The sequence below is a fragment of the Phyllobates terribilis genome, unplaced genomic scaffold, assembly GCF_046119375.1.
Source record: "Phyllobates terribilis strain yellow unplaced genomic scaffold, ASM4611937v1 Scaffold_3__8_contigs__length_932513732, whole genome shotgun sequence".
NCBI lineage: Eukaryota > Metazoa > Chordata > Amphibia > Anura > Dendrobatidae > Phyllobates > Phyllobates terribilis.
Window position 1 is genome coordinate 359,601,107 of NW_027362763.1, and position 25,596 is coordinate 359,626,702.

The following is a 25,596-nucleotide window of genomic DNA, read 5'->3' on the forward strand; positions in this document are numbered from 1 at the left end:
CAGTATATCGCACCGGGGTCACACCCCAGTAGATCACACAAGGTGGCGCCCCAGTATATCGCACCAGGGTCACGCCCCAGCAGATCACACAAGGTGGCGCCCCAGTATATCGCACCGGGGTCATGCCCCAGCAGATCACACAAGGTGGCGCCCCAGTATATCGCACCGGGTTGCTCCCCAGCAGATCACACCAGGGACGCCCCAGTATAGCGCACCGGCTCACACTCACATGGGACTCTCTGGATGACCCAGTGTGTGACCACCAGCTCGGCCAGGCACAGGCACACCCCCAGTAGCGCCGTGTACCGGGGGTCGATCAGAACCTGGAACTTGTTGTCCCATCCCCGGCGCAGACTGTCCATAAGGTTGGAGCGCCCCCCGGCAGGAGCCCCCCTCCTCCGGGCAGTCACAACCGGAGCCATCAGAGTAAGTGTGACAGCTGCACCGGACCAGCCGGAAACAGGAAGTTGCAGTGCGAGGCCGGGAAGGGTCGGCTACATACACACAGGACCGGGGACGTGAGAGCAGGACACGTGGATCTAGTGAGAGACAGAGCGACGCCGCTGATAGGCTGCACACAAGCCCCGCCCCCGGTGATGACGTCACTCATTCCAGAGCTCCACATGTCGGGCAGGTACAAGGAGTTAGAGTACTGGGACTCCCGGTACGAGGAGGAGGAGCGGCTCCTCACCGGGGGACATGAGTGGTTTGGGGCGTACCGTGACTTTGCACACCTGGTGAGGAGAGAGCTGCGGCCCCGGACTACAGGACTTGTACTCGGTATCCAAGCTTACTACTAGTCTACACAAATGGCAATACTCTGCATACAGCTGAGGGGGATCCCTATTCTATTCCAGCAGCAGGACCTCGGACGATCCCGGCATGAGTGGAGCTGCGCATACGCAGACTCTTCCATTCATTGTCTATGGGACCGTGCTTTGCTCAGGTATTTCCGGCACTCCCATAGACAATGGTGCACAGTCCATTACTTGGGATCTCTGGTGGTCCCAGTGCTCAGGACACCAGCATTCAGCAAATTATCCCTACTGAATAGATAGAGGATAACTTGTTTTGGGGAATAACCATTTAAAGGGGTTTTCCATCACAAGTGAGGACAGTGCTGTGACCGTGTGCAGTTTGGGGTATGATGCTGGTACTCTATGGGGTCACTTGTCATTTTGCTGGAAACAAAGTCAATGTCAGATTTGTTATGGAATGCTGCAATTACAGTCTCCTGATACGATGTGATATTGTACTGTGTTTGGCTAAAACAATGAGGCTACCTTCTATCAGTGTCAGCCCTGGCCTAGGGACCTGTGGGCCCTATTCAGGGACCTGTTGCTCTGTTTATGCTGCCCAGACCCGGGCAGCTGCACAATGGAGCTAAGTAGATTATCCTCTGAAAAGCTGTGGTGTTTCACATGAACTATAGTTAGAAGATCCGTCCGGGGACCATAGTCGGAGATGTGGCTAGTCCCAGTTCGGCCCCCGGCTAGCACCTCCCTACCACTCCAACAGATTGGCAGGTCTCTCACCAAGTACACACATAGGAGAGACCTGTCAGTCGCCTGAAGTGGCGCAGTGAAAAGTTGGAGGGGGTCTTCAAACTATACTTTCTTTTTGTGATTTTGGGGAAAACCCCAGTAAGGAGTACGTATGTAATCAGAATAACCCTATGCAAGGTGGTTGTTTTTTTTTTTTTTTGTTGTTTTTTTCACAAAATGATCAGATTGGTTTAAAGGGGTCATGCACTACTCGGCCCCTCACCATCTTTACTTCCCACTGCAATGATGATGTCACAATAGAGGGACATGTGACTGCTGCAGCCAATCACAGGTGTTCACTCTCTAACGAATTTTGAGTGTTTTGTCAGTTTTTATTGGCTTGGTTGGGAGTGCGGCTGAGCAGAGAAAAGTCTTGTTCTCTTTTTTTGGAGAGGGAGCTGGTCCTGCTCTTCAAGTGAGAACAAGAATTTGTTGACCTTTATTTGCCCCTAATCGCTATAACCTAATTATCTGACCTGTAATAAGTCAAAGGTTATTAGTGAGCTGGTGAGTGATCCTAACCATAGGATCTATTGTGATTAGTCAATGACATTCTAGGCAGGGGTCTGTGAGACCCATAACTCTGTGGCTGGTGGTCTGGCTCTTTACACTGTCTACTCCCATAGGGCATTTCCTCGTGTATCAGCTAACTGATGTGGTTGTTGGACCACTGGTCTGATATTGATGGCCTATCTTAGACTATATTTTTCTACGACGGCTGCTACAACCTGTCCATACTAATGGTGCCGATATGTTCGTGGTCTCAAAATATCACATGTTCACAGCTGTTTTCTTTTTCCATGGCTCATGTATAACGGACATTCAAGTGGTGTCTGCCATAAGGAACATTGAGTCACAGACCTAAAAATAGTAGAAAGGTCAGTGACTTTCCCACCACCTCAGGAGATAAAATATACTGCAAGGTCTTCTCCAAAACGTATGCACGTGTCTACAAATGGAGCACCTGGTTTAGCTTCTTATCCTAAGTCATGTAGCAAGGCTCGTTAAAGTGTACAGCATAGTAATAGATGTAGACCATGGCACTAACAGACCAATCTTATACTGGATGCTGCTCAAGAACCAACACGTAATGGTGCGGGCAACTATAAAGAAAAAATAGGTGAAAAAATCTAATAGTTGTGCACCTAAATGTCACTGCAGGTAGCAGCCATAATACACTGCTCAAAAAAATAAAGGGGACCCTTAAACAAGAGAATATAACTTCAAGTAAATCAAACTTCTGTGAAATCAAACTGTCCACTTAGGAAGCAACACTGACAATCAATTTCACATGCTGTTGTGCAAATGGAATAGACAATAGATGGCAATTATCAAGACATACTCAATAAAGGAGTGATTCTGCAGGTGGGAACCACAGACCACATCTCAGTACCAATTCTTTCTGGCTGATGCTTTGGTCACTTTTGAATGTTGGTTGTGCTTTCACACTCGTGGTAGCATGAGACGGACTCTATAACCCACAGAAGTTGCTCAGGTAGTACAGCTCATCCAGGATGGCTCATCAATGCGAGCTGTGGCAAGAAGGTTTGCTGTGTCTGTCAGCGTAGTGTCCAGAGGCTGGAGGCGCTACCAGGAGACAGGCCAGTACACGAGGAGACGTGGAGGGGGCCGTAGGAGGGCAACGACCCAGCAGCAGGACCGCTACCTCCGCCTTTGTGCAAGGAGGAACAGGAGGAGCACTGCCAGAGCCCTGCAAAATGACCTCCAGCAGGCCACAAATGTGCATGTGTCTGCACAAACGGTTAGAAACCGACTCCATGAGGGTGGTATGAGGGCCCAACATCCACAAATGGGGGTTGTGCTCACAGCCCAACACTGTGCAGGATGCTTGGCATTTGCCACAGAACACCAGGATTGGCAAAGTCGCCACTGGCGCCCTGTGCTCTTCACAGATGAAAGCAGGTTCACACTGAGCACATATGACAGTCTGGAGACTCCATCGAGTCTCCAATCTGCTGCCTGCAACATCCTTCAGCATGACCGGTTTGGCAGTGGGTCAGTAATGGTGTGGGATGGCATTTCTTTGGAGGGCCGCATAGCCTTCCATGTGCTCACCAGAGGTAGCCTGACTGCCATTAGGTACCGAGAGGAGATCCTCAGACCCCTTGTGAGACCATATGCTTGTGCTGGTGCGGTTGACCCTGGGTTCCTCCTAATGCAGGACAATGCCAGACCTCATGTGGCTGGAGTGTGTCAGCAGTTCCTGCAAGATGAAGGCATTGAAGCTATGGACTGGCCCGCCCGTTCCCCAGACCTGAATCCGATTGAGCACATCTGGGACATCATGTCTCGCTCCATCCACCAACGTCACATTGCACTACAGACTGTCCAGGAGTTGGCGGATGCTTTAGTCCAGGTCTGGGACGAGATCCCACAGGAGACCATCCGCAACCTCATCAGGAGCATGCCCAGGCGTTGTAGGGAGGTCATACAGGCACGTGGAGGCCACACACAATACTGAGCCTCATTTTGACTTGTTTTAAGGACATTACATAAAAGTTTAATCAGCCTGTAGTGTGTTTTTCCACTTTAATTTTGGGGGTGACTCCAAATCCAGGCCTCCATTGGTTAATAAATTTGATTTCCATTGATGATTTTTGTTGTCAGCACAAAGTATTCAATGAGAATATTTCATTCATTCAGATCTAGGATGTGTTATTTGAGTGTTCCCTTTTATTATTTTTGAGCAGTGTATATCCAACAATGTAAGGTAAAACCAGAAGGAAATACAATTACAAGCAATACAAACCTCAAAGATAAATAACCATGTACACATGTGGTCAAAATTGTTGCTACCCCTCGTTTAATGAAAGAAAAACCCACAAAGGTCACAGAAATAACTTGAATCTGACAAAAGTAATAATTAAAAATCTATGATATTGAGCAAATGAAAGTCAGTCATTGCTTTTTAACCCTGCTTCCACAGAATTTAAAAAAAAAAAAAATTAAACTCGTGAAATATTCCTGGACAGAAATGATGATACTCTTAACTTAATATTTTGTTCAACAACCTTTTGAGGCAATCACTGCAATCAAATGATTCCTGTAACTGTCAAGGAGATTTCTGCACCTTCTGACATTCTCCCAGGAGCTTTGTGGCTTGTCAACATGTAGTTTGGCAAATTCCAGTCTGGCTTTTTTATGATTTTTTTTTCAACAATGATGTTCTCCTTAGTCGTGTCCCATGAAGTCCACTTTGGATCAAACAATGACGGATGGTGCGATCTGACACTGATGGTCCTTGAGCTTGAAGTTCACCTTTAATCTCTTTAGAAGTTATCCTGGACTCTTTTGTTACCAATAGTATTATCTGTCTTTGATTTGTCATCAGTTTTCCTCCTGCAGCCATGTCCAGGGAGGTTGGCTACAGTCTCATGTATCTTACATTTCTGAATAATATGTGCAACTATAGTCACAGGAACATCAAGCTGCTTGGAGATGGTCTTATAACCTTTACCTTTAACATGCTTGTCTATAATTTTCTTTCTAATCTCCTGAGACAACTCTTTCCTTTGCTTCCTCTGGTCCATGTTGAGTGTGGTACACACCATGTCACCAAACAGCACAGTGAGTATCTGTAGCCCTATATACAGGCCCACTGACTGATTACAAGATTGTAGACACCTGTGATGCTAATTAGTGGACACAACTTGATTTAACATGTCCCTTTTGTCATATTATTTTCAGGGGTACCATCATTTCTGTCCAGGCCTATTTCATGAGTTTAATTTTTTTTTTAATTATGTGGAAGCCGGGGTGAAAAGCATTGACTGACTTTCATTTGTCCATTTTCATAGATTTTTAATTTATTACTTTTTGTCAGATTCAAGTTATTTCTGTGACCATTGTGGGCTTTTCTTTCATTAAACAAGGGGTACCAACAATTTTGACCACGTGTATACATGGGGGGAAAAAGGTTTAACAAGAAATAATGAAAAATATTTTATGTAAAAAGTGCAATGAGTAAATATTATAATAATGATAAATAAGTAAATACACCAGCCTGATAAGAGAGAAGCTAACAGGTGACTTACAAGTGCGGTGTACCATCCACTTTTTTTTTTATTATTATTAAAATATATATATATACTCTCGCTCTCGCTCTCGCTCTCGCTCTCTCTTCCCCCCCAAAAAAAAGTATTGGCACCCCTGCAATTCTGTCAGATAATACTCAGTTTCTTCCTGCAAATGATTGCAATCACAAATTCTTTGGTATTATTTTCTTAATTTAATTTGTCTTCAATGAAAAAAACACAAAGAATTGTCCTAAAGCCAAATTGGATAGAATTCGACACCAAACCTAAAAAAGGGGGTGGACAAAAGTATTGGCACCCTTTGAAAAATCATGTGATGCTTCTCTAATTCGTGTAATTAACAGCACCTGTAACTTACCTGTGGCATCTAACAGGTGTTGCCAATAACTAAATCACACTTGCAGCCAGTTAACATGGATTAAAGTTGACTCAACCTCTGTCCTGTGTCCTTGTGTGTACCACATTGAGCATGGAGAAAAGAAAGAAGACCAAAGAACTGTCTGAGGACTTGAGAAACCAAATTGTGAGGAAGCATGAGCAATCTCAAGGCTACAAGTCCATCTCCAAAGACCTGAATGTTCCTGTGTCTTCCGTGCGCAGTGTCATCAAGAAGTTTAAAGCCCATGGCACTGTGGCTAACCTCCCTAGATGTGGACGGAAAAGAAAAATTGACGAGAGATTTCAACGCAAGATTGTGTGGATGGTGGATAAAGAATCTCGACTAACATCCAAACAAGTTCAAGCTGCCCTGCAGTCCGAGGGTACAACAGTGTCAACCCGTACTATCCGTCGACGTCTGAATGAAAAGGGACTGTATGGTAGGATACCCAGGAAGACCCCACTTCATACCCCGAGACATAAAAAAAAGCCAGGCTGGAGTTTGCAAAAACTTACCTGAGAAAGCCTAAAACGTTTTGGAAGAATGTTCTCTGGTCAGATGAGACAAAAGTAGAGCTTTTTGGGAAAAAGCATCAACATAGAGTGTACAGGAAAAAAAAAGAGGCATTCAAAGAAAAGAACACGGTCCCTACAGTCAAACATGGTGGAGGTTCCCTGATGTTTTGGGGTTGCTTTGCTGCCTCTGGCACTGGACTGCTTGACCGTGTGCATGGCATTATAAAGTCTGAAGACTACCAACAAATTTTGCAGCATAATGTAGGGCCCAGTGTGAGAAAGCTGGGTCTCCCTCAGAGGTCATGGGTCTTCCAGCAGGACAATGACCCAAAACACACTTCCAAAAGCACTATAAAATGGTTTGAGAGAAAGCACTGGAGACTTCTAAGGTGGCCAGCAATGAGTCCAGACCTGAATCCCATAGAACACCTGTGGAGAGATCTCAAAATGGCAGTTTGGAGAAGGCACTCTTCAAATATCAGGAACCTGGAGCAGTTTGTCAAAGAAGAATGGTCTACAATTCCAGCAGAGCATTGTAAGAAACTCATTGATGGTTACCGGAAGCGGTTGTTCGCAGTTATTTTGGCTAAAGGTTGTGCAACCAAGTATTAGGCTGAGGGTGCCAATACTTTTGTCCGGCCCTTTTTTGGAGTTTTGTGTGAAATGATCAATGATTTGATTTTTGCTTCATTCTCTTTTGTGTTTTTTCCTTGCAAGCAAATTAAATGAAGATAATAATACCAAAGGATTTGTGATTGCAGTCATTTTTCAGGAAGAAACTGAGTATTATCTGACAGAATTGCAGGGGTGCCAATACTTTTGGCCAGCACTGTATAACTTTTTTTTGCTGCCTTCGTCTTGATCTTGAGCCATGGCGACTTGCTGAGTGAACGATCTGTAGGAAGATTGATCTTGTGCAAGCCTAGCTGGTCCACCAGGGTCCTCACCGCCTTTATCTGGATAGAAGCAAGCCGTTGGGTTGCTGGTCTTCCTCTTCGCCTTGTTCCTTCTATTTTTCCAACGATGATGTCCTTCTCGAGTGATCGAGTTTCCAAAATAAGCATCCTCAAATAGGGTTCAAACCATATAAAAATGCTGCCACAAGGTGCATGGCATCAAACTCACCGCTACTGGTTCGTAGTTTACAAGTCCAAACTGCCAAAGTTGTTGTTAGGGTTTGTTTCCCAAAGTAATGGAGTATCGGCAGTGCAATGATGCCGGATCAGATCTGTCGTCCCCTGCGCGTCTGCACTATTCCCCTCTTTTGAAGGAAACAGTGTTTTCTGAAATGTGTAAAGAAGGAAGTGCGGACCTCTCCAGCCTGCGTATTGCTATGACTCTGACGTCACACGCTGTTCGCTGCGCTTTCCACAAGGAGAAACGTTGCTCGTAAGGAGGTATTTTCCGCTATAGGCAGTTCTTCCAGGGGAATATATTTCCACAATACTCGTTATTGTACGCATTCTACAATACGCACGATGGTGATCTATATCCAACTGCCGGACTAGGTAAATGCTAAGAGCCAGGGAGCTGGTTTTGTTTTGGTGTCTGACTAGTAGAAAGTTAGAATTGGCTCCTAAATTCCACAATGATGTGTCCATCCTAAGAGTTGTATTCTTTTCTCTGTCTCCCTGTAGGCTGTGGTACAAGCTCATTGAGTGCCGAGCTGTACAAGGAAGGAATGAGACCACTTGTCAGTATCGATTACTCCCCAGTATGTATCAAGGAGATGGCACAGAGACATGCCAAGGTACCAGACATGAGCTGGCTGGTCATGGATGCCCGGCATCTTCAGTTTCCTGATGGAACATTTGACCTGGTTATTGAAAAAGGAACTCTGGATGCCATGATGGTGGATGAGAGAGACCCATGGAGAGTTACCCAGGGCACCATTACTCTGGTGGATGAAGTGCTAAGTGAGGTAAGCTATCTGATCAGGTTAAGGCAGTGTTCACACGCTGCAGAGCTGGTACGCAGTCAGGGTGCCCGGGGCAGTGGTAGCAGCAAGCTCAGTGTGTAGTGATTGGGGACTTGGGAGAATGTAGCTTCATTTTCTTCCTCTATCAGCTGCTCCAGTAACACAGGAAAGCATAGCTAAAATGGTATTTACCTGCAGATTACCAGCAGATAAATAGCATTTTTGGAGGTGACAGATTCCCATTGAGCAATCAAGGAAGGGGAAGGGTGGGCACAAAATTATTAGATAAAGTGTATTTGGTTTAAAAATGGGTAAATAAAATGCCACAACAATAAATGTAACATTTAGCCGAATTAAATGTATAAAGCCTTTCCAATGGCTAATGGCCAACCACAATCGGCATGTGTGAAGGCTCACTAAGGGTGTGTTCACATGGGCTAGAAATGCCATGGAGTGCCTAGTGGGCTAGAAATGCCGTGGAGTGCCTAGTGGACTCCACATGGCACATCCATATTAGTTGTCAGTACCAGCCATACGGAAAAGATAAATACAAATCTCATCCACATAATGCTGAATTTCTCAACACTGAAATTCGCCTACAAGGTGGATTTTGTAATCTGCAGAATGTCAGTTTCTGTTGCAGATTTACCTTTTTCAGTGTAGACAGGTAAGAATGTTACAGACTGTCAGATTTTTTTTTTGTGTGTTAGTCTTGTGTGGCCAAACCCTTAACCGAACACATCTCAAGTTAGATTACTAAGCTGATGAGCGTGTGAAGGAGGGAGTCCTTCACCAGTTTTTTTTCCCACTTAATATGAGAGCAGCATAATGTAGACACATAGACCCTTATTCTAGCGATTTGTCACTTACTGGGCTGCTTGCTGTAGTTTTAATAAAATCACTGTTTTATCAGCAGCAGATTATTACTAGAGAACTAGTAAACCTGCTGCCATGTAATCCTCCATATTTGAGCTCTTTATAACTTTGCCTCCCACCACAGATTAGCAGCTTTCTGCGTACTCTGTGCATAGGCAGAAAGCTGTCAATCAGTGGGCGTGAATTATACAGAACTCAGCATTCAGAGAACTGGTAGATCTGTAGCACATGAAACAGCGATAAGTTAAGACCTATGGGCCAGACACAGATCTCCCTGAGAATCTGCCTCCAGAGATTATTTTAAATGAAAGGAGGCATTACCAGTGTGAGACATGTAATGACTGACAGTCTGATCTCAGTGCAGAACTGTGCGTGATAACGCAGTAAAAGTGAACTTTGTCTCATAACAAACACTTCTTTAATTGTCTACTCACAGTGCAGTCAGCTCTGCTGTGTTGTTCGCCATCCCCCCATGAAACTGAAGAATTATTAGAGGACAGCTGCTGCAAATGCTTGCAGTGAGATCAGGAGAGCAGATTGTCAGTTAGCACATGGCTCAAACTGGTGACGACCCCTTTCATATATAAGAAGCACTGCAGGCAGAATCTCAGGCAGGTCCGAGACTGGCACATAGATCTTAACAGCTTATTTGCAAATAAGAAAATCATGAATTTCTCTGGAATAAGACATCGAATCACATATATCAAGGTATCATTTTATTTAGCTTCTTATGGCCTGCATGCCCATATAGACAGCCTAGGAGGGTTGATTCTACTGACAGATTCCATTTTAAGTATATAGTAGTTGAAAGACGCTATGAATGAGAGCATTCATAAAAGCACTCTAAAGCCTAAGTACTCTGTATATGAATTGTGTTGCATGCTGTATATGGAATACACTTTATAACTTTGAGATACTTAACGCATATTTGATCAAATTTAGTGAGTCTGTTTGCCAGCAACAAGGCGACCTCTTCAGGTGGGACCCTACACTACTCCTGTGTTTAGGACTACACATGTAGTGAGCAAGAAGGATACAGGTATTAGGAACTCAATTAGAAATAGACAGGAGGAGTGCATGACCAAAATATTTATGCAATCACCTCTCCTGTATGCACCGTGCAATAAACAGGACTGATCAGCACATCCTGCAGGCTGCTGTGACTGTAATGCAGTACTAAACAAGCAAACATATGCAGCGGCACTCTGACCACGCATGTGCCAACGTCTTTGTAAAACCATTGTACAACCGCAATGTAGGAGTACAGCCTAAGGAGCTTCATACAATGCGTTTGCGATGCATTTTTGCTGTTATTTTCCAAAAATGCAGTAAAAACATTGTGTTTTTACTGTTTTTCTGAAAATTGAATCAAAAACCACGCATTGTGTGAACACTGCTTAAAAGGGTTGTCCCATTTCAGAAATGTTTTCTCAATATGTTCATTTGTTTATTTGAACAAAAAAAAATTCTACTTTAGCCTTGTGTTCTAGTGCTCTGTACTTAGCTACTGCCCTGGTCAGTATTATTTGGCTGCAGTGGTGATGTTATGTCGACATTGCTGCAGCCAGTCTGTGAGCTCAGCCGCTCTGCCCCTATAAATGGTGCAAGTTGCTCAGAACCCATGAGATCACTGACTGCAGTGATGTGACTTCACCATGGCAGCCAAATAACGGCAACTGTGGCAGCGGTGGAGAAACTGCGCTCGACCTTGAAAGAGTAAGTAAAGCAGAGTTTGCTTTTTTCGGAACCAACTGTACTGTTCCAGTTTTTCTGAAAGTTGACAACCCCTTATAAAGAATCCTCGCGTGTTTTTGCCAAAAAACCCACAAATAATTACAGATGTTGTCTTACCCAGAACTTCAATGGACTGCACATTTTATGGTACAGCATGAAAAATTCACAATTGTGATCACTGCATTGAATCAAAGTAAAACCCAACATAGAATGCTGTAGCTTAAAATCATCCAAGGCATTGTGTCCTGTTTTACTGCATTGTGCCAGTGGGATTTATTCACTACAGTAATAGCACATCTACACACTGCAGTAGACTATAATGGCAGTCAAAATGCACTAGATAATGGTGAGTGCCAAAGTTCTCCATACTTCTTTATTGAGTGTGGATTTTGGTTTATAGAGACCTGGTTATAACAGATTAAGAGTAATTATCTTTTTAATGTATTTTTTTTAAAAATCAATAGTACACGTGATAAGAAGAAACTTTTAGTATATCTTATTAGAGCCTTCTGCGTCTTTATCCTTTTGGACTGATCATTCTCAAAATTCTAAATTCAAATGTATCCAAGGGGTAACGTTTCTCCTTGCGGAGAGTGACATGTTAAGCATGTCAAGGTGAGGAAACTTATAAGTTGCAATTCTCCTCTGGGAAATATGTAAATTGTCTCTTCAGAGAGAAAGAGAACTAGATTTCTAGTGCCACCTATAGGAAGTAGATATCCTAAAAGTCAACACCGACTCTCTAACGAGCCTTGTCACATGACTTGGGATAATGGCCAAAATCTCATTTTGCAGACAGTGTTTCAAGGTACTGCCCCTCATCAGTGCAAAGTGTGAGATCTGGTTTGGCTGGGTGAGAGGCGTCTGACCGGTATCCAAGGGGTAAGGTCTCTCCTTGCAGAGAGTAACATGTTAAGCATGTCAAGGTGAGGAGACTTTTAAAGCTGCAATGCTTCTCTGGGAAATATGCAAATTGACTTTTCAGAGAGGAAGAGGACCAGAACTCTAGTGCCACCTATAGGAAGTAGCAATCCCAAAACACTGTCTGACAATTGAGATTTTGGTTTTGGCTTTTATCCTACGTCATGTGACAAGGCTCCTTGGTGAGTCGATATTGACTTAGGATTGCTGCTTCCTATAGGTGGTGCTAGTGTTCTAATTCTCTTACTCTCTGAAGAGACAATTTTGCATAAATTCAAGGGTAAAATCTGTCTTCATTGAATACACAATTTCCCATTACTTAGATAGTTGGTGCTCATAAAGTTCTATGGAGAACTGTAACTGTGATTTCAGGAGAACTTGCAGCAGAACATCTGTATCTGCCTCTTGCTCCCCCTCCCATCTTCATATGAGCACCATTTGTCATCTCGTATCTCAGTAATGTGAAAACCTGTCTTCACCGAAGATGAATTTTACCCATGAGTTGGAAGTGAAAGATCAATCCAGAATGTAAAAGAAGAAAATTTCTGATTTATATTATAAACGTTTCTTATTTTCACGTGTCCTATTGATTTATGAGCTGAGAATTAAAACAGCGGTTACTCTTTAATCCTATCCCTTGTAGTTTGAGTTTGGCTGTAATGCCTTCTGTTGTGCACTAGGTGGTGCTGTGCGTGTGTGACAGTCCTATACTAGTCATGTGTTGCAGTGCCATACCGCACTTCTTGCTTTGTATTATTGCCGTTTATATTCTCATATTTATTTTTCCTCTATCTACATTAGAAAAAAAACCTACATAACATAGCCCAAGGGCCATGGCAAGTATCATGGCAGGCTGATTAGCTGTATTGTGACTACATTACAAACACTTTTTTTTTTTTTTTTTGTTTCCATTTTTCTGCATGCAGCCTGAAGGACAGCGGTGTGTAGTGGCACACAGGTGATGTTTTATATTGTCTGCATCTTGAAAAGTCAAGCTTTTATTAAAAATATCTATACTTTATAGAAAAAATGTTTTAGTTTACAAATAAAACTGTTTAGTCATGAAATAAAGTAAAGTTTATATAAACTACTCATCTTAAAGGGAACCTGTCACCATTAAAAAAAAAAATGCCGTCTAATCTGCAGCCTCCATGTTATAGAGCAGGGGGAGCTGAGCACATTGAGATTTCGTTTTGTGAGAAAAGATTTGGGATAATCTGTGTTTTCATCATTTAATACTCTGCTGTAAGATTTTGGATCCAGTGGGCGTTCCGATCAGTGATCGACAGCTATCCCTGTATGCATTCTTATACAAAGGAAGCTGTCAATCACTGATAGGAACGCCCACTGGATCCAAAATCTTACAGCAGAGTATTAAATGATGAAAACACAGATTATCCCAAATCTTTTCTCACAAAACAAAATATCAATCTGCTCCCCTCCCCCTGCTCTATAACATGCTGCCTTAAGATTCGACTGCACTTACCTGGTGACAGGTGCCCTTTAATGCATCCAGTAACATGTTGTCTTTGCCATAAATATGTATATTCTTGTACAATTTAGCCACATTTCCTATTTATCTATATTAGCAATTATGATATGAATATACAGTATTACATTTATGAAGTTGAAATGGCCCCCGCCAGCAAGTTTTTACATATGAAGGGCGTGGTATGGCTCTGTGGCCTCTTGTCTGCCATTAGAAATTATAACTTACCTTTTTTTCATAAAAATCAAGTGTTTAAGTGAACGCATAGAAAACATGTAAATCAGGCTGGAAGGGCACTTGAGGTGTGTCATTGATGTAAGACTGCTTCTTCCTGATGCACTGACACGCCCTTAGTGCCCTTCTAGGCTGATTTGCATATGGTCTATGGTGGATTTATCATGGCTTGCGCATTGGATCTGTTAAAAAAAAAAAAAAAAAAAAAAGTATAATTTTTATTGGAGGACAAGTGCCTACAAAGCCATACCATGACTTCCATATGTAAAAACCTACTGACAGATTCTCCTTTTATTTAAAAAGAAAAAAAAAAGTTTCAGTGCATTACTTTGCATTCCAAAATCCAAAAAACATTAGTGAGAGAGGACAGAAGAGAATGGCTAGACTGTTCCAAGCTCCAATAATAGCTTGTTCGCAGCATGTATAGCCATGAGTTGGAGGTCTTCAAGACCACCCTAGGTTCCATGCCTGTCGGCAAAGAGCAGAAGGCTGCAGGGGGTGCAGGTTCAACACAACTGGGCAGGTTTGAATTGTTAAACAATGTATCCTGTTATAGAGGAGTACACGGCTTCTCATACTGGACCGGACAATGAGGTTGGTGTAGTCCAGTGGTCACTAAATATCAGATTTTTTTTTTAGAGGGTCACAGCACCAATAAATCTGTACCATCTGTGTGATGCAATGATGTCACTGAACGAAAGTCTCTGAAGAACGAAGTCCTACGCTCAACACCTGCCACACACTTCACATGCCAGTAGCACATAGGTGTAACTCATTTAGATACATCTCGTGTGTCATATCTCCATTGTAGATTGTGTACTGATGTGAATGTGTGAGGGAGGCTATATGGCTTATTACAGGGATAATTATGTACATTTATAACACATCCTCCATTCTCTTGTTTTCCTTCAAGTAGACATACTATGTCATAGCAAAATTTTCTTTTCTTTTTTTTCCCTTTTTAAAAAGGAAAAAAAAATCCGAAAACGACCTATTGTTTAAATCAGGTTTTTGTATTTCATATAGTAAAAAAAAAAAAGCCTTTTTTTAGATCATGTTTGTTAAAAAAAATAAAATAATGGCCACTGAGTCCTTTCAGGAAGACTTTTTTCAGCAAGGCTCCTTATCAGAGGCATAATTACAATGACCGGTAACATCTCTATACTAAGCTGATAACAGAGGATCCACCAATCACAACAGGTGATGTCACAACTGACCCTGTTCCTTTCCCTTCACAATGAACTTTGCACACGCTCATTAAATGCTTCAATACAAAAGATACAATCTGTGTCTGTTCACTGTGACTATAGGCATATGTTGTTTCCTGAAACTATGGGAAGTTCATCTAAAAAGGCCCCAGTCGCCAGTATGAAAATAACAACATTTCTCTGTTTTATTTTTAATACAAATTGTGATATGTTAAAAAAATAATCTTCCCCCAAAATTGTTTAAAATACATTTAACACAAAAACCTGATTTAAACAATAGGACATATTTTATCATGATCTCTTCCCTTTTAAAGAGTCTGTCAGCAGTATTGACCCAGTAAAACTCCTGACAGTGCTAGAGTGAGGTCCAGTAATGGTGTCTAAACATACCTTTTGTGTAGGGTTTTACCCGTAGCATTAATGAGTACCTAAAGTTATCATTGAGTGCACTGCTGTGAAAGATGCCATCTGGACGGTCCCTGACTCTGAGCTTTACTTGTCCCTAGGCCCTCCTCACCCCTACTCCAAAGCTACAACTGTTACTAAGGCGTGTTTCACACGTCCGGATATTTCCGGTACTGGAAAAACTGGTACCGGAGATATCCTTGTCCGTATGGCAACCATGTGCTGCATCAGGATCACACGTTCCCATGCGCCGGGTGCTGAACGATCCACACCAGTATGGGACCATGATCATGTCTGCTCCCGCTGTCTCCACCTGTAAAAATATGAATGAAATAAAAAATCCTTAGTCACCTAAGTGTCCCCCGCTCTAATCCATGCAACCGCTCACACTGAGGAGCCGGGGAGAAGTGAGCGCACCCTGTCAGTGACACCGCTCACTGAGCTCAGCTCCGGGGCCTCTCAATGAAGCGAGTCATTCTACCCGGCTCATCGGCGTGAGCGGTCGCATGGATTACAGCGGGGGATACTTACGACAGGTGACTATAAGGATTTTTTATTTTATTCTTATTTTTTACAGTTGGAGACAGCGGGACCAGACTACTACTCTCATCATGGTCCCCTGCTGGTGCTGATTGCAGCGCCGGCAGGGGACAACGATGAGGGCAGCGTTCAGCACCTTGTGCTTGGGAACAGCGCTACCTCTACCGCTGATTCCCAGGTGCTTGTATTTGTCACACGGATGTCTTCCATGTGGGACATTTTGTGGCCCGTTAGCAGGTAACAAAACAGGCATGTCAACGTGTTTTATACACTGACACACAGTCCGTGAAAACACACCGACGTGCACAGACCCATTCATTTGATTGGGCCTGCGTGTGTTAGTGTCTCCGGTACATTTGGAAAAGGTCACCAACACGTACCGGACACACTGACGTGTGAAAGAGGCCTAAAGGCCCATGTAGTTGTGCCAATCAGTTACCTAGTGTTCCCAATTACCGGCCCTTGTAAACTTGTCAAACGCCTGGCGAATTAGCAGAATGCTGATAGGATTGTTTGTACCGGCATACAAATCTTCGTTCTCGGCAGCCCGTTGCCCCAGGTTAATAGTAAATGTGTTGCTGACGACATGATTCTGTATGGGGGACAGATTAATCAATTTTGATAATAGTTCTGTTCCCATCATTTTTCGCCGGCCCATGTAAACAGGCCATTAAAAGGACTTGTATTGTATTGTATTATATATGGTCAATCAGCCAGTCTAATTGAGCCTTACAGAGGGGAGAGCCGAGGGCACTTCTGGGGAGCACCCATATAGCACTTTATCATGAGGTGCGTATCTGATTAACCCTTCACTTTCTCGTTCATGCTGCTGAAACGCCACACAAAGGTATATTTAAACACCTTTCCAGGTCTCTGATCTTGCAGGGTCAAAACTGCGACACCCCCTTTAAGCTATGCACTTCTGCCGATGTGACCTTAGGTACATGTTCTCGACGACCTCTAACCTTTTTATTTTGGTGAAAGGTGGAGTTCTTGATACTAAACAAATCTGTGGCTCTGTCAGTTTCCATGGAGACCAAGGCAGTATTGGATGTTGTCTGCTTCGGTTGTCATGGAAACAAAGCTGCCTCTAGGCATTTTTTTATTTGGGCAGACATGCTTCTCTTTTCCTCCTTGTGAAAATACAAGTTTCTGAGATTCCGGATTTCACATAATCCCTTGATAAATCAGTGCGCTGACCTGGCTGCATCTCGTCTCCCAAGTTCTCCTTCATGTAGCCGGCCTTCCCATTAATAATCCCGCTCCTGAAAACTTTGCTCCTGTAAGAAACTAAGCAGAACATGTCATGTTCTAGTCGGTGTTATGTCTTCTTGCCAGTTGCTGATGCTCTGCTCCATCTGTATATCTGCATGTGCTGCTCTCCATCATTGATTTCCGTGCAGCTTCTCTCCTTCTGACCAATATGTTTACATTGTACAGGTCAGTCGGGTCCTTTCCCCCAATGGATGCTTCATGTCAATCACCTTCTCCCCGCCACATTTCCGCTCTCGTCACTATGCACAACCTCAGTACGGCTGGTCTGTGTCGTGTGAGTCTTATGGCAGAGACTTTCATTACTTCTTCTATGCTATGCACAAAGGGGGACAATTGACCTCGTCGGACCTGGAGAGAGGACGGAGTCTTCATAAGTCGCATGTGGATCTGGAGCAAATGCCAACTCTTCTAGAATGTGATGATGAAGATTTTCTTACTAACATCCAAATATGATTGAAGAAGAATGGGAGGTGCGATGTAGGAACATCAACAAGGAGTAATGGTTTATATATGATTAAAATGGGCCAAGTCCCCCAATGTTTAAAGGAGCCTGTCAGCACTGTGCCTGTTAGACCAAGTACAGGTGCTCAGTGCCTGTTAGACCACGTACAGGTGCTCAGTGCAGCCTTAGCATTCTCCTGCTATTGTAAGCTTGTTTTACATTGATAGGACTGTTCTGCAAAGCCAGACACCATTTAGAGATGAGACTGGTACTGTTTTCAGAAAGGATACATTTTTTCATTTCCTTTTAGGACTTTTTGAATGTAGAATTATGACAACAGTCCAGCGGATTGTCCTGCTCTTTTTCTGAAATTCCCATAGAAGTGAATGGGAGTTAAGCAAACAGAGTAGAACAGCAAATATCTAGGTAATGACATCACTATCTCACTACTGTGATATTAGTGTGTGCTCTGTACTGTGACATCACTGAGCTTATTTTACCATTCTGACTTTCATTTCATTGTGAGCATTATTTGTGTGATGTGGGATTACTGTGTGCATTAGACTACATTCTTACAGCCATGGGTCCAAGTACAGGCTGCAATGTACTCACTGATATCTGTTGGCTTTGTCAAGATACCCAAGGCCAGTCCATGATTCTAATCAAGCACTGCAGAGCTGGGATTTAACCCTGTCCTTCCCAGCTATGCTAATATATATACAATTATACTTTGTTGAAAAAAAAAATCATTGTATTGGCATAAGGGCTAGTGATGAGCTAACGTGCTCAGATTAGGGGTTAACCAAGCATTCTCAGATGCTAACAGAGTATCTTTGGTGTGCTCGAAAAATAGGTTTCAGTCGCCACAGCTGCATGTCTCCCGGCTGTTAGACATGGATTGACAAACCAACAGGCAATCCATGCATGTGTTTCGGCTGTCGAACAGCCGCGAGACATGAAGCTGTGGCGACTCAAACCTATTTTTCGAGCACACCAAAGATATTCTGTTAGCACCCGAGCACTCTCGGTTAACCCGGTTAACCCCTTATACGAACACGTTCTCTCATCACTAATAAAGGCCATTTGTAGTACTTTCTATGTGCTAAATCGCAAGCTGGGTGCAAATTTGTAGATTTTTTTATTTTTTTAAGCTTTTAACCCGGTGTAAAGTGTAAAAACAAAACAAAAAAACAACAAAAAAACACTGCCATTCCGTCATTGTTCTTTAGGTCTTTGTGACAAAATTGTATCTTTTTTTATGCTTTATACTTTCATATAATAAAAGTTTTATGAAAGTCTTTTGTTACTGTATCCCAAGAGACATAACTTTAATTTCTCAAGACACCCTCTGGAACAGCACCATAGGAGGCTGATTCAACACCATAATGATGACCGTTAACACAGGTTAAATTGCTCCTTCTCACCTTCATCCGACACATTTCATTAAAAACCTAAAAACTGAAATGTCACATAGTTTCCAAATTGAGTCTGTACCACCATTCCATTATTAGGATGGGATTTTCTGACAAACCTCAACCTTCAAAATGCCTATTATATCCCATATCCATCTCATATACCAGAAATGTTACAGATTTGCAATCATTTCGAACCAGCGGATGCTTTAACACACTGCCATTCAGATTATCTTCAGATCTCTATGTTTCTCCAAACCATGGCAGAGTTGGTAACTGGTAGCTTGAACTTTACCTCTTAACCCCTTCCCCACATTGGGCGTACTGTCATGTGCAAGCTTGAGTCCCGATGTATAGAGCAGTCTCCACAACATACCCAGCAGATGCCTAAGCTCTGATTAAACCTTTAAAGGAATATGTTGCTTTTAGACCCCAAACATTGCCTGACATGTAAAAGAGCGAACAAAATCAGACAGTATTCACCCTCCCTTGGTCCAGAGCTGTCTCGCTACCACTGCTGCTGCGGTCTGTGTTTTGGCAGCAGTAGTGACCCCGTTGACAGTGCAACATACAACCAATCACTGAGCTCAGTGGCTCGTGGGATCTATCTCAGCTGAGCTCAACAATTGTCTGCAGCGGTGTTGTGAGCATTCAACTCGACACTGAAACAATTTCACTGGATATAAATAGACCTTGGCCTGCTGGCTGCAGATGGTCAAAAACTGTGAACTAAATGCGTAGAGAGTAGTGATGAGCGAGTATGTTCTGTTAACCCTTTTGCTCGAGTGCTCGCCAGGTATCTTCAGCGGTGCTCGGTGTTATGTTTTAGTCACTCCCGTGTGCATGATTTGCGACTGTTTGACAGCTTTAATACATGTGAGGAATGCCTAAGAAATAGTCATCCCTCACATGTATTAAAGCTGTCAAACAGTTGCAAATCATGAGCATGGAGCGATTAAATATAACACCGAGCACCACTGAAGATACTCTGCGAGCACCCAAGCATGCTCGTAAATCTCGAGTAAAGAGTATGCTCGCTCATCACTAGTAGAGTTCTGTATCTGATCTTGAGGAAGTGATCACTACGTTCACAGCCAAAGTGGAGGCCCTGGAATCTGACCAACACTTGGTCACTGGTAACTGGCACCCTCCTCACACCTTTGTCACAAAGCTGCTGAATTATTGTGACTGTGATAAGACTCTAGCAGTAAATTCAAAGTAAGGGTCCACACAGAGTCACAGGACAAGAAGTCCAAATCTTTCCTGACTTTTCTCTATAGAGGTTCTAAGGAGACAAAAATTTAGGGGCACAAAAAAATGTTCTTTATGCCAGGCCTTTTTCTTCTTTTCACTTGTGTATTGTTACTTTCGAGGAGCCACAATCTTTTTTTTTTTTTTTTATTTATTTATTTTTTTATATACTTTCTCTGCTTCATATGAAGGTTTGTCATCATTTTGGGGTACTTCATTTTATTTACATTAAGCTTTTATTACCTCTTTATGGCAAGGAATATGGACAAAACAACAATTACCTCTGTTATTTTGCATTTTAACTTTTATGCTGTTTGTATGCTTTTATGTTCGTTGTGCTGCACAAATTTTAGCTTGATTCTGTGGATCAGTACAATTACAGCTATACTACTTTTTTTTTTTTTTTTTTTAACAACATTCACTGTTTGCCATAATTATGTTATCTTTATACTGTGGGTTTATACAATCAATCAATACCAAATATATATATATCAGTTATCTGTTTTACTACTTTTGTACAAGAAATGACTTTTATTTGTATATGAAAAAATATATATATTTTCTTCGTCCCTATATTCTGATGCTCATCTTTTTCATTTTTTTATGTAGATGGAGCTGTATGAAGCTGTTATATAGAATAAAACATTTAATTTCACGTTTGCGGACATATTAGCAATCAAAGTATGTTACCTTTTAAAAAAAAAAAAAAAGTTTCAGTCCAAGTGGGCATTACCAGAGGGATTTCACTTGGGGCATGTAAGTCTTCCGCTTTGTAATAATGAGCAATTAAGCAGGCAGCAAAGAAGAACACCCTCCCATAATACCATTGACAAACAGTCTGCTCGCCTCACTCCACGGTGATGACTTGTGCTGGAACACAGCAGACCTGAGTGTGATTAAGGCCTCATTCAGACGTCCGTTTTTTTTTTACTTTCGAGAAAAGCGGACAGAGGTTCATCAGTTTGGTCGAAGTTTTATCAGCTTTTTCACTGATGTGAAAAAAAGTTTCTCACCCTTCTCCTCCTATCAGTCAGTGAAAAACAGACAGAACACGGATGGCATCCTGTGCCGTCCATCTGATGTAACTATATGCCAGATTGTGTGAAATCACCTGCTAGCTGAACATATAGGTACATCCATTTAAAGGAAGGGTTAAGGATAATCTATCTCCTTTCTTTCGAAAGGCTGGAAAATGTAAACCGGATCATAAACTCCTGGGTTACATATGAAGATTTGCTTTGAGACTGCATTTTTTCTTATGTTGAACTGTCATTACTCAAAGAACTGATGCCATCCCAAAGCTGGGGAACAGCAGGTTATATCATATGTTTTCGTTCTTGTTAAATTACCAAATCTCTATCTCATATGTCTAAAAGAAGTGTGCTGCCAGTTTCTTGTCAGTTTAGAAATACGGTACATTTGGTCTCTGAAGTTTTCAGTAATGCTATAAGCCTTCATGTATTTAGCGTGAGGCTGAAAAGTATGGGTTTTATGTTCCCCAATTAAGTGTTCACAGGGAGGGTAAAATCCTCCAGTTTGCTTCTACCAGTTTCTAGGTATAAACGTCAGTTGGTAAATTTGGTTATGGGTTATAGACCTGTCCTAAGTTGCAATGGGTGCTGTGCCAATTCTAGGTTTTCCGCTGCCTGAGAAGAAAACTAAAATGGTGATTTGATCGCTTATACTATATATTGTAACATCATAGTTTTGCTTTTATATAGAACAAATTAATGTCTCTTATGAAGGGATACAGCACCAGAACCACCATCAGTACACAAATACAGCACCAAAACCACGATCAGTACCCAAATACAGCACCCAGCTTAATAAAGTGGTGAGTCCCTCACATGGGGACTATGGTCATACATAGTATCATGGCCCATAGCCCCTCTGTACACATTGAGACCCCCACAGCTTCCTACATACTGGTCTCCACAGCTGCCTATACACAGTATGATGCTCCACAGCATTCTATACACAGTATCGGCTATATTAACTTGTTAGTCTCTCACAACGGTGTTTCAATGCAATGTGCACAGACTTCCCATTGGCCCCCTACTATGCGATCGCAGGGGACCGATGGGTTGCTATGATAATCAGGAGTATGCAGAATACCCATGACTGTCGTCTCTGTCCTCCTGTGAAGTTTAGTCATAGACTGAGCTCCATACGAGACCGATATTTTAACTATATACTATAATACTGGTATGGCAGTATATAGTAAAAGCAATTAAACGATTGCAGGTGCAAGGCCCCTAAGGGAACTAAAAAAATGATGGAAAAAATGTTAAAAAAATAAACATTTGACATCTCCACGTTTATAAAAATTCAATCTATTAAAATATGGAATTCATTAACCTGATCGGTAAACACCATAAAGAGTAAAAATCAAAACACCAGAACTGCAGGTTTTTTTTGTCACCTCACCTCTGTAAAAAAAAAACAAAAAAAAAACAAATCCTTAATAAAAAATCAAAGCATCATATGTACATGAAATTGATGTCTGTAAAAAATATCCGCTCACTACAAAAAAAAAAGCCCTCTCGGCCCCATCAACAGAAAAAATCGCGTCTCAAAGCGAATTTATTTTTTTATAATAGTCTGAATTTTTTTCATCACTGAAATAGAGAAAAAAATCAATGCAGGTTTTATTATTGCCGTAATTGAACGGACCTGGACAATCCTGTTAACAGGTTATTTTTACCACACAATGAATACTGTAAAAATAAACTCCCGCCCTCCTCACTCCCCCCCCCCCCCCCCCTCCCCAAAAAAATGCTGGAATTATTTTCACCATTTCATCCCACTTTTTTTTCAGTACATTGAATAGTTCAAAAGTCCAACTGGACCTGCAAAAAACAAGCCCTCATACGTCGACAAAAAAGTTATGGCTCTTGAGAGACGAGGAGGAAAAACCTTAAGTGCTAAAACAAAACATTCTCTGGTCCTTAATGGGTTAAACAGATTAATATTGATGCAGTTGACCAATGCATTATTTTTCATGTACATTTTATAATCACTTATTGCCTATAGGGAATTTGTATTTATCTTCCCCTGCTGGCCTCCAAATTTTTCCATGACATTATATCTCAAGTAATTAAACTAGATCAAGCACACTTATTACTACTAGGATCCAGTTAGGGATCGACTCTCAGATGAGCTTTCTTCCTTTACATTTGTCTAATTGGGGCTCTATTTGCTTCAGGAGGTATGGAGACTGCGGCAGTTGTGTATTCTTGTCTGTCTTGTTCATACAACACATTTTTTCCTTTTTTTTTTTTTTTATTCTGCTTTGGTTCATGATATAACTTTCTTCCCTAGAGGTATATCGGATTACTGCCGACTACAGTTGGTCATCGACCTTGTTCCTGAGACTAAGGGCCTGATTGATCTTTTTTTAAGTCTCTTTGATGATCTTCTGATATTTGTTAACTGTTTGGTTTAAGTTCTTCAAAATGATGCATGTGGTTCATGATTTTTGGGCAAAATAAAAAATGCTTTTAATTTTGTCTTTAACCTTTGTTTGCATCTTTTCTTGCAAAACGTCGCATGTTCTGCCAAAATGTTCCATCATTTGCTCAAAATTTTCAGGTGTACAAATGCAAATTGTCTCTTCAGAGAAAAAGAGGACTTGAACTCTATAATGCCACCTATTGGAAGCCGCAATCCTACAAGTCCCAATCAACCCTTTAACGAGTCGTGCAATATCACTTAGGATAAAAGGCAAATCAGAATCTCAATTTGCAGACACGGTGTTTCGGGCTGTTGGCCCTCGTCAGTGCAAAGTATGAGATCTGATTTGGCTAGATGAGAGGCTCTAGACTGAGGTCTAAGGGGTAACGTTTTTCCTTGTGGAGAGTGACATACCAGCACTGGCATGTCAAGGTAAGGAGGCTATTCACCGTGCAATGCTCCTCTGGGAAATTTAATATGCAAATTGCCTCTTCAGAGAAAAAGAGGACTTGAACTCTATAGTGCCACCTATTGGAAGAAGCAATCCTGCAAACCTATTGCTTCCATTAGGTGGCGCTATAGAGTTCAAGTCCTCTTTTTCTCTGAAGAGGCAATTTGCATATTAAATTTCCCAGAGGAGCATTGCACAGCAAATAGCCCTCCCTACCTTGGCATGCCAGAGCTGGTATGTCACTCTCCACAAGGAGAAACGTTACCCCTTAGGCCTAAGGTGTACAAAAAAATCACAACATTTTAAAAATCACAATTGACAAATCAGCTGAAAACATCTGGAATCTCCAAAACCCACCAATAATAGCAAACCTAAAAAAACAGGCAAGACATATAAAATAGGCTTTAGAAAGGCACAAATTCAAAGAAGAATAAAGTACAAATGAAAACCAGGCGCAAAACACCAAAAAACTCACAAATGCAATAATGAATAAGGCCCTTAGTTAGTCTTCTTTGGTTGAAACAAATATGGGTATGAAACTATCTTTATTGATTGCTCAGGCTAATGCTGGTGTCACACAACTGTGTACAGACTGTGATGCATGGACTGGCTGCTGAATTCCTGACCCAAATTCAGCAGCTTCTTATGTCTATGAGCCTGTCGAGTTCAGGTCAGGAGACCTGCAATGCAGTCCCTGCTTAGATACACAGATGTCTAAAACTGGTCTTTCAGAAGTTGATCATGTCATGGTAGGGGTGGAGGGAGATGGGTGCCAAAATGGATACTTCCCTCCCAGGATCGAACCAATTAAATGCCTCCGTTAGAGATTGACAACAGCATTTGACCACGGCCCCACTATCAGTATTTGGTCAGCATTTTTTCTCAGGAGTTGGATTCAAAACCAGGAGTGAGTGATAAATGCCGAATTGGTGCACTTGTTTCTATTATACCTTTTCTCTGATTGTTCCTCACCTGGTTTTGGCTCCCACTCCTGAGAAAAAATACTGACCAAATACTAATAGTGGGGCTGGGGACTTTAAGTGACAATCACCAAGGACTGAAGCTAGTTGTATGAAACTTGCTGTGTATGAAGCGGGCTCAGCTCCTGAGTCTGCTCCATACACATGCACCCAGATTTTCCATACATGTATGGCGGATGTCAAGAAGGTGGTAAAATGGGAAGGGACCAGTATCCACAGAACTTTTGGAAGACAAAATAAAAACAAAATAGTTTTGGGCAATATAAAAATAACTGATTAACTTTTGTACATTTTTCAGAAAAGAATTCACATAACATGGTAACTCAGATGTTTGTTTGTTTTTTTTTAGCTGTTTACAGTGGGGAATAAATAATCTTTATTATGGTCATTATGATTGTGTTGATACTCTATGAATTTTTTATGAAAGTGTAAACTTCATACAACTAAATCTTACATTCCCCCTCACTGGAACCAGCACTCACCTTATTGATTTTATATTGCATTAAAGTATGTA

At 41.9% G+C, this 25,596-nt stretch overlaps 2 protein-coding genes across 2 annotated transcripts in view; one reads left to right on the forward strand and one right to left on the reverse strand.

Annotated features, from left to right (window-relative positions):
* The window catches only part of ALG3 (ALG3 alpha-1,3- mannosyltransferase), a 51,292-nt gene extending 50,730 nt beyond the window's left edge, over positions 1–562 (reverse strand). The window contains exon 1 of the mRNA XM_073675328.1: positions 230–562. Coding sequence (XP_073531429.1) covers positions 230–422 — 193 coding nt within the window. The 5' untranslated portion in view covers positions 423–562. The remainder of the gene's footprint in view (positions 1–229) is intronic.
* EEF1AKMT4 (EEF1A lysine methyltransferase 4) lies at positions 497–20,322 on the forward strand. Its single transcript, XM_073675329.1, has 3 exons — positions 497–780; positions 8,131–8,414; positions 17,259–20,322. Exons 1-3 carry the CDS (start codon positions 597–599, stop codon positions 17,544–17,546), a joined length of 756 nt encoding a protein of 251 aa, XP_073531430.1. The 5' UTR covers positions 497–596; the 3' UTR covers positions 17,547–20,322.
* Positions 20,323–25,596: the final 5,274 nt, after the last annotated feature.

What these genes read in the sequence shown, in the direction of transcription:
- EEF1AKMT4 (XM_073675329.1), top strand. Translation starts at nt 597, where the DNA reads ATGACGTCACTCATTCCAGAGCTCCACATGTCGGGCAGGTACAAGGAG. An exon ending in GACTACAGGACTTGTACTCG is followed by an intron (nt 781 to 8,130) that starts GTATCCAAGCTT and finishes GTCTCCCTGTAG; the next exon opens with GCTGTGGTACAAGCTCATTG. An exon ending in TGGATGAAGTGCTAAGTGAG is followed by an intron (nt 8,415 to 17,258) that starts GTAAGCTATCTG and finishes TACATTGTACAG; the next exon opens with GTCAGTCGGGTCCTTTCCCC.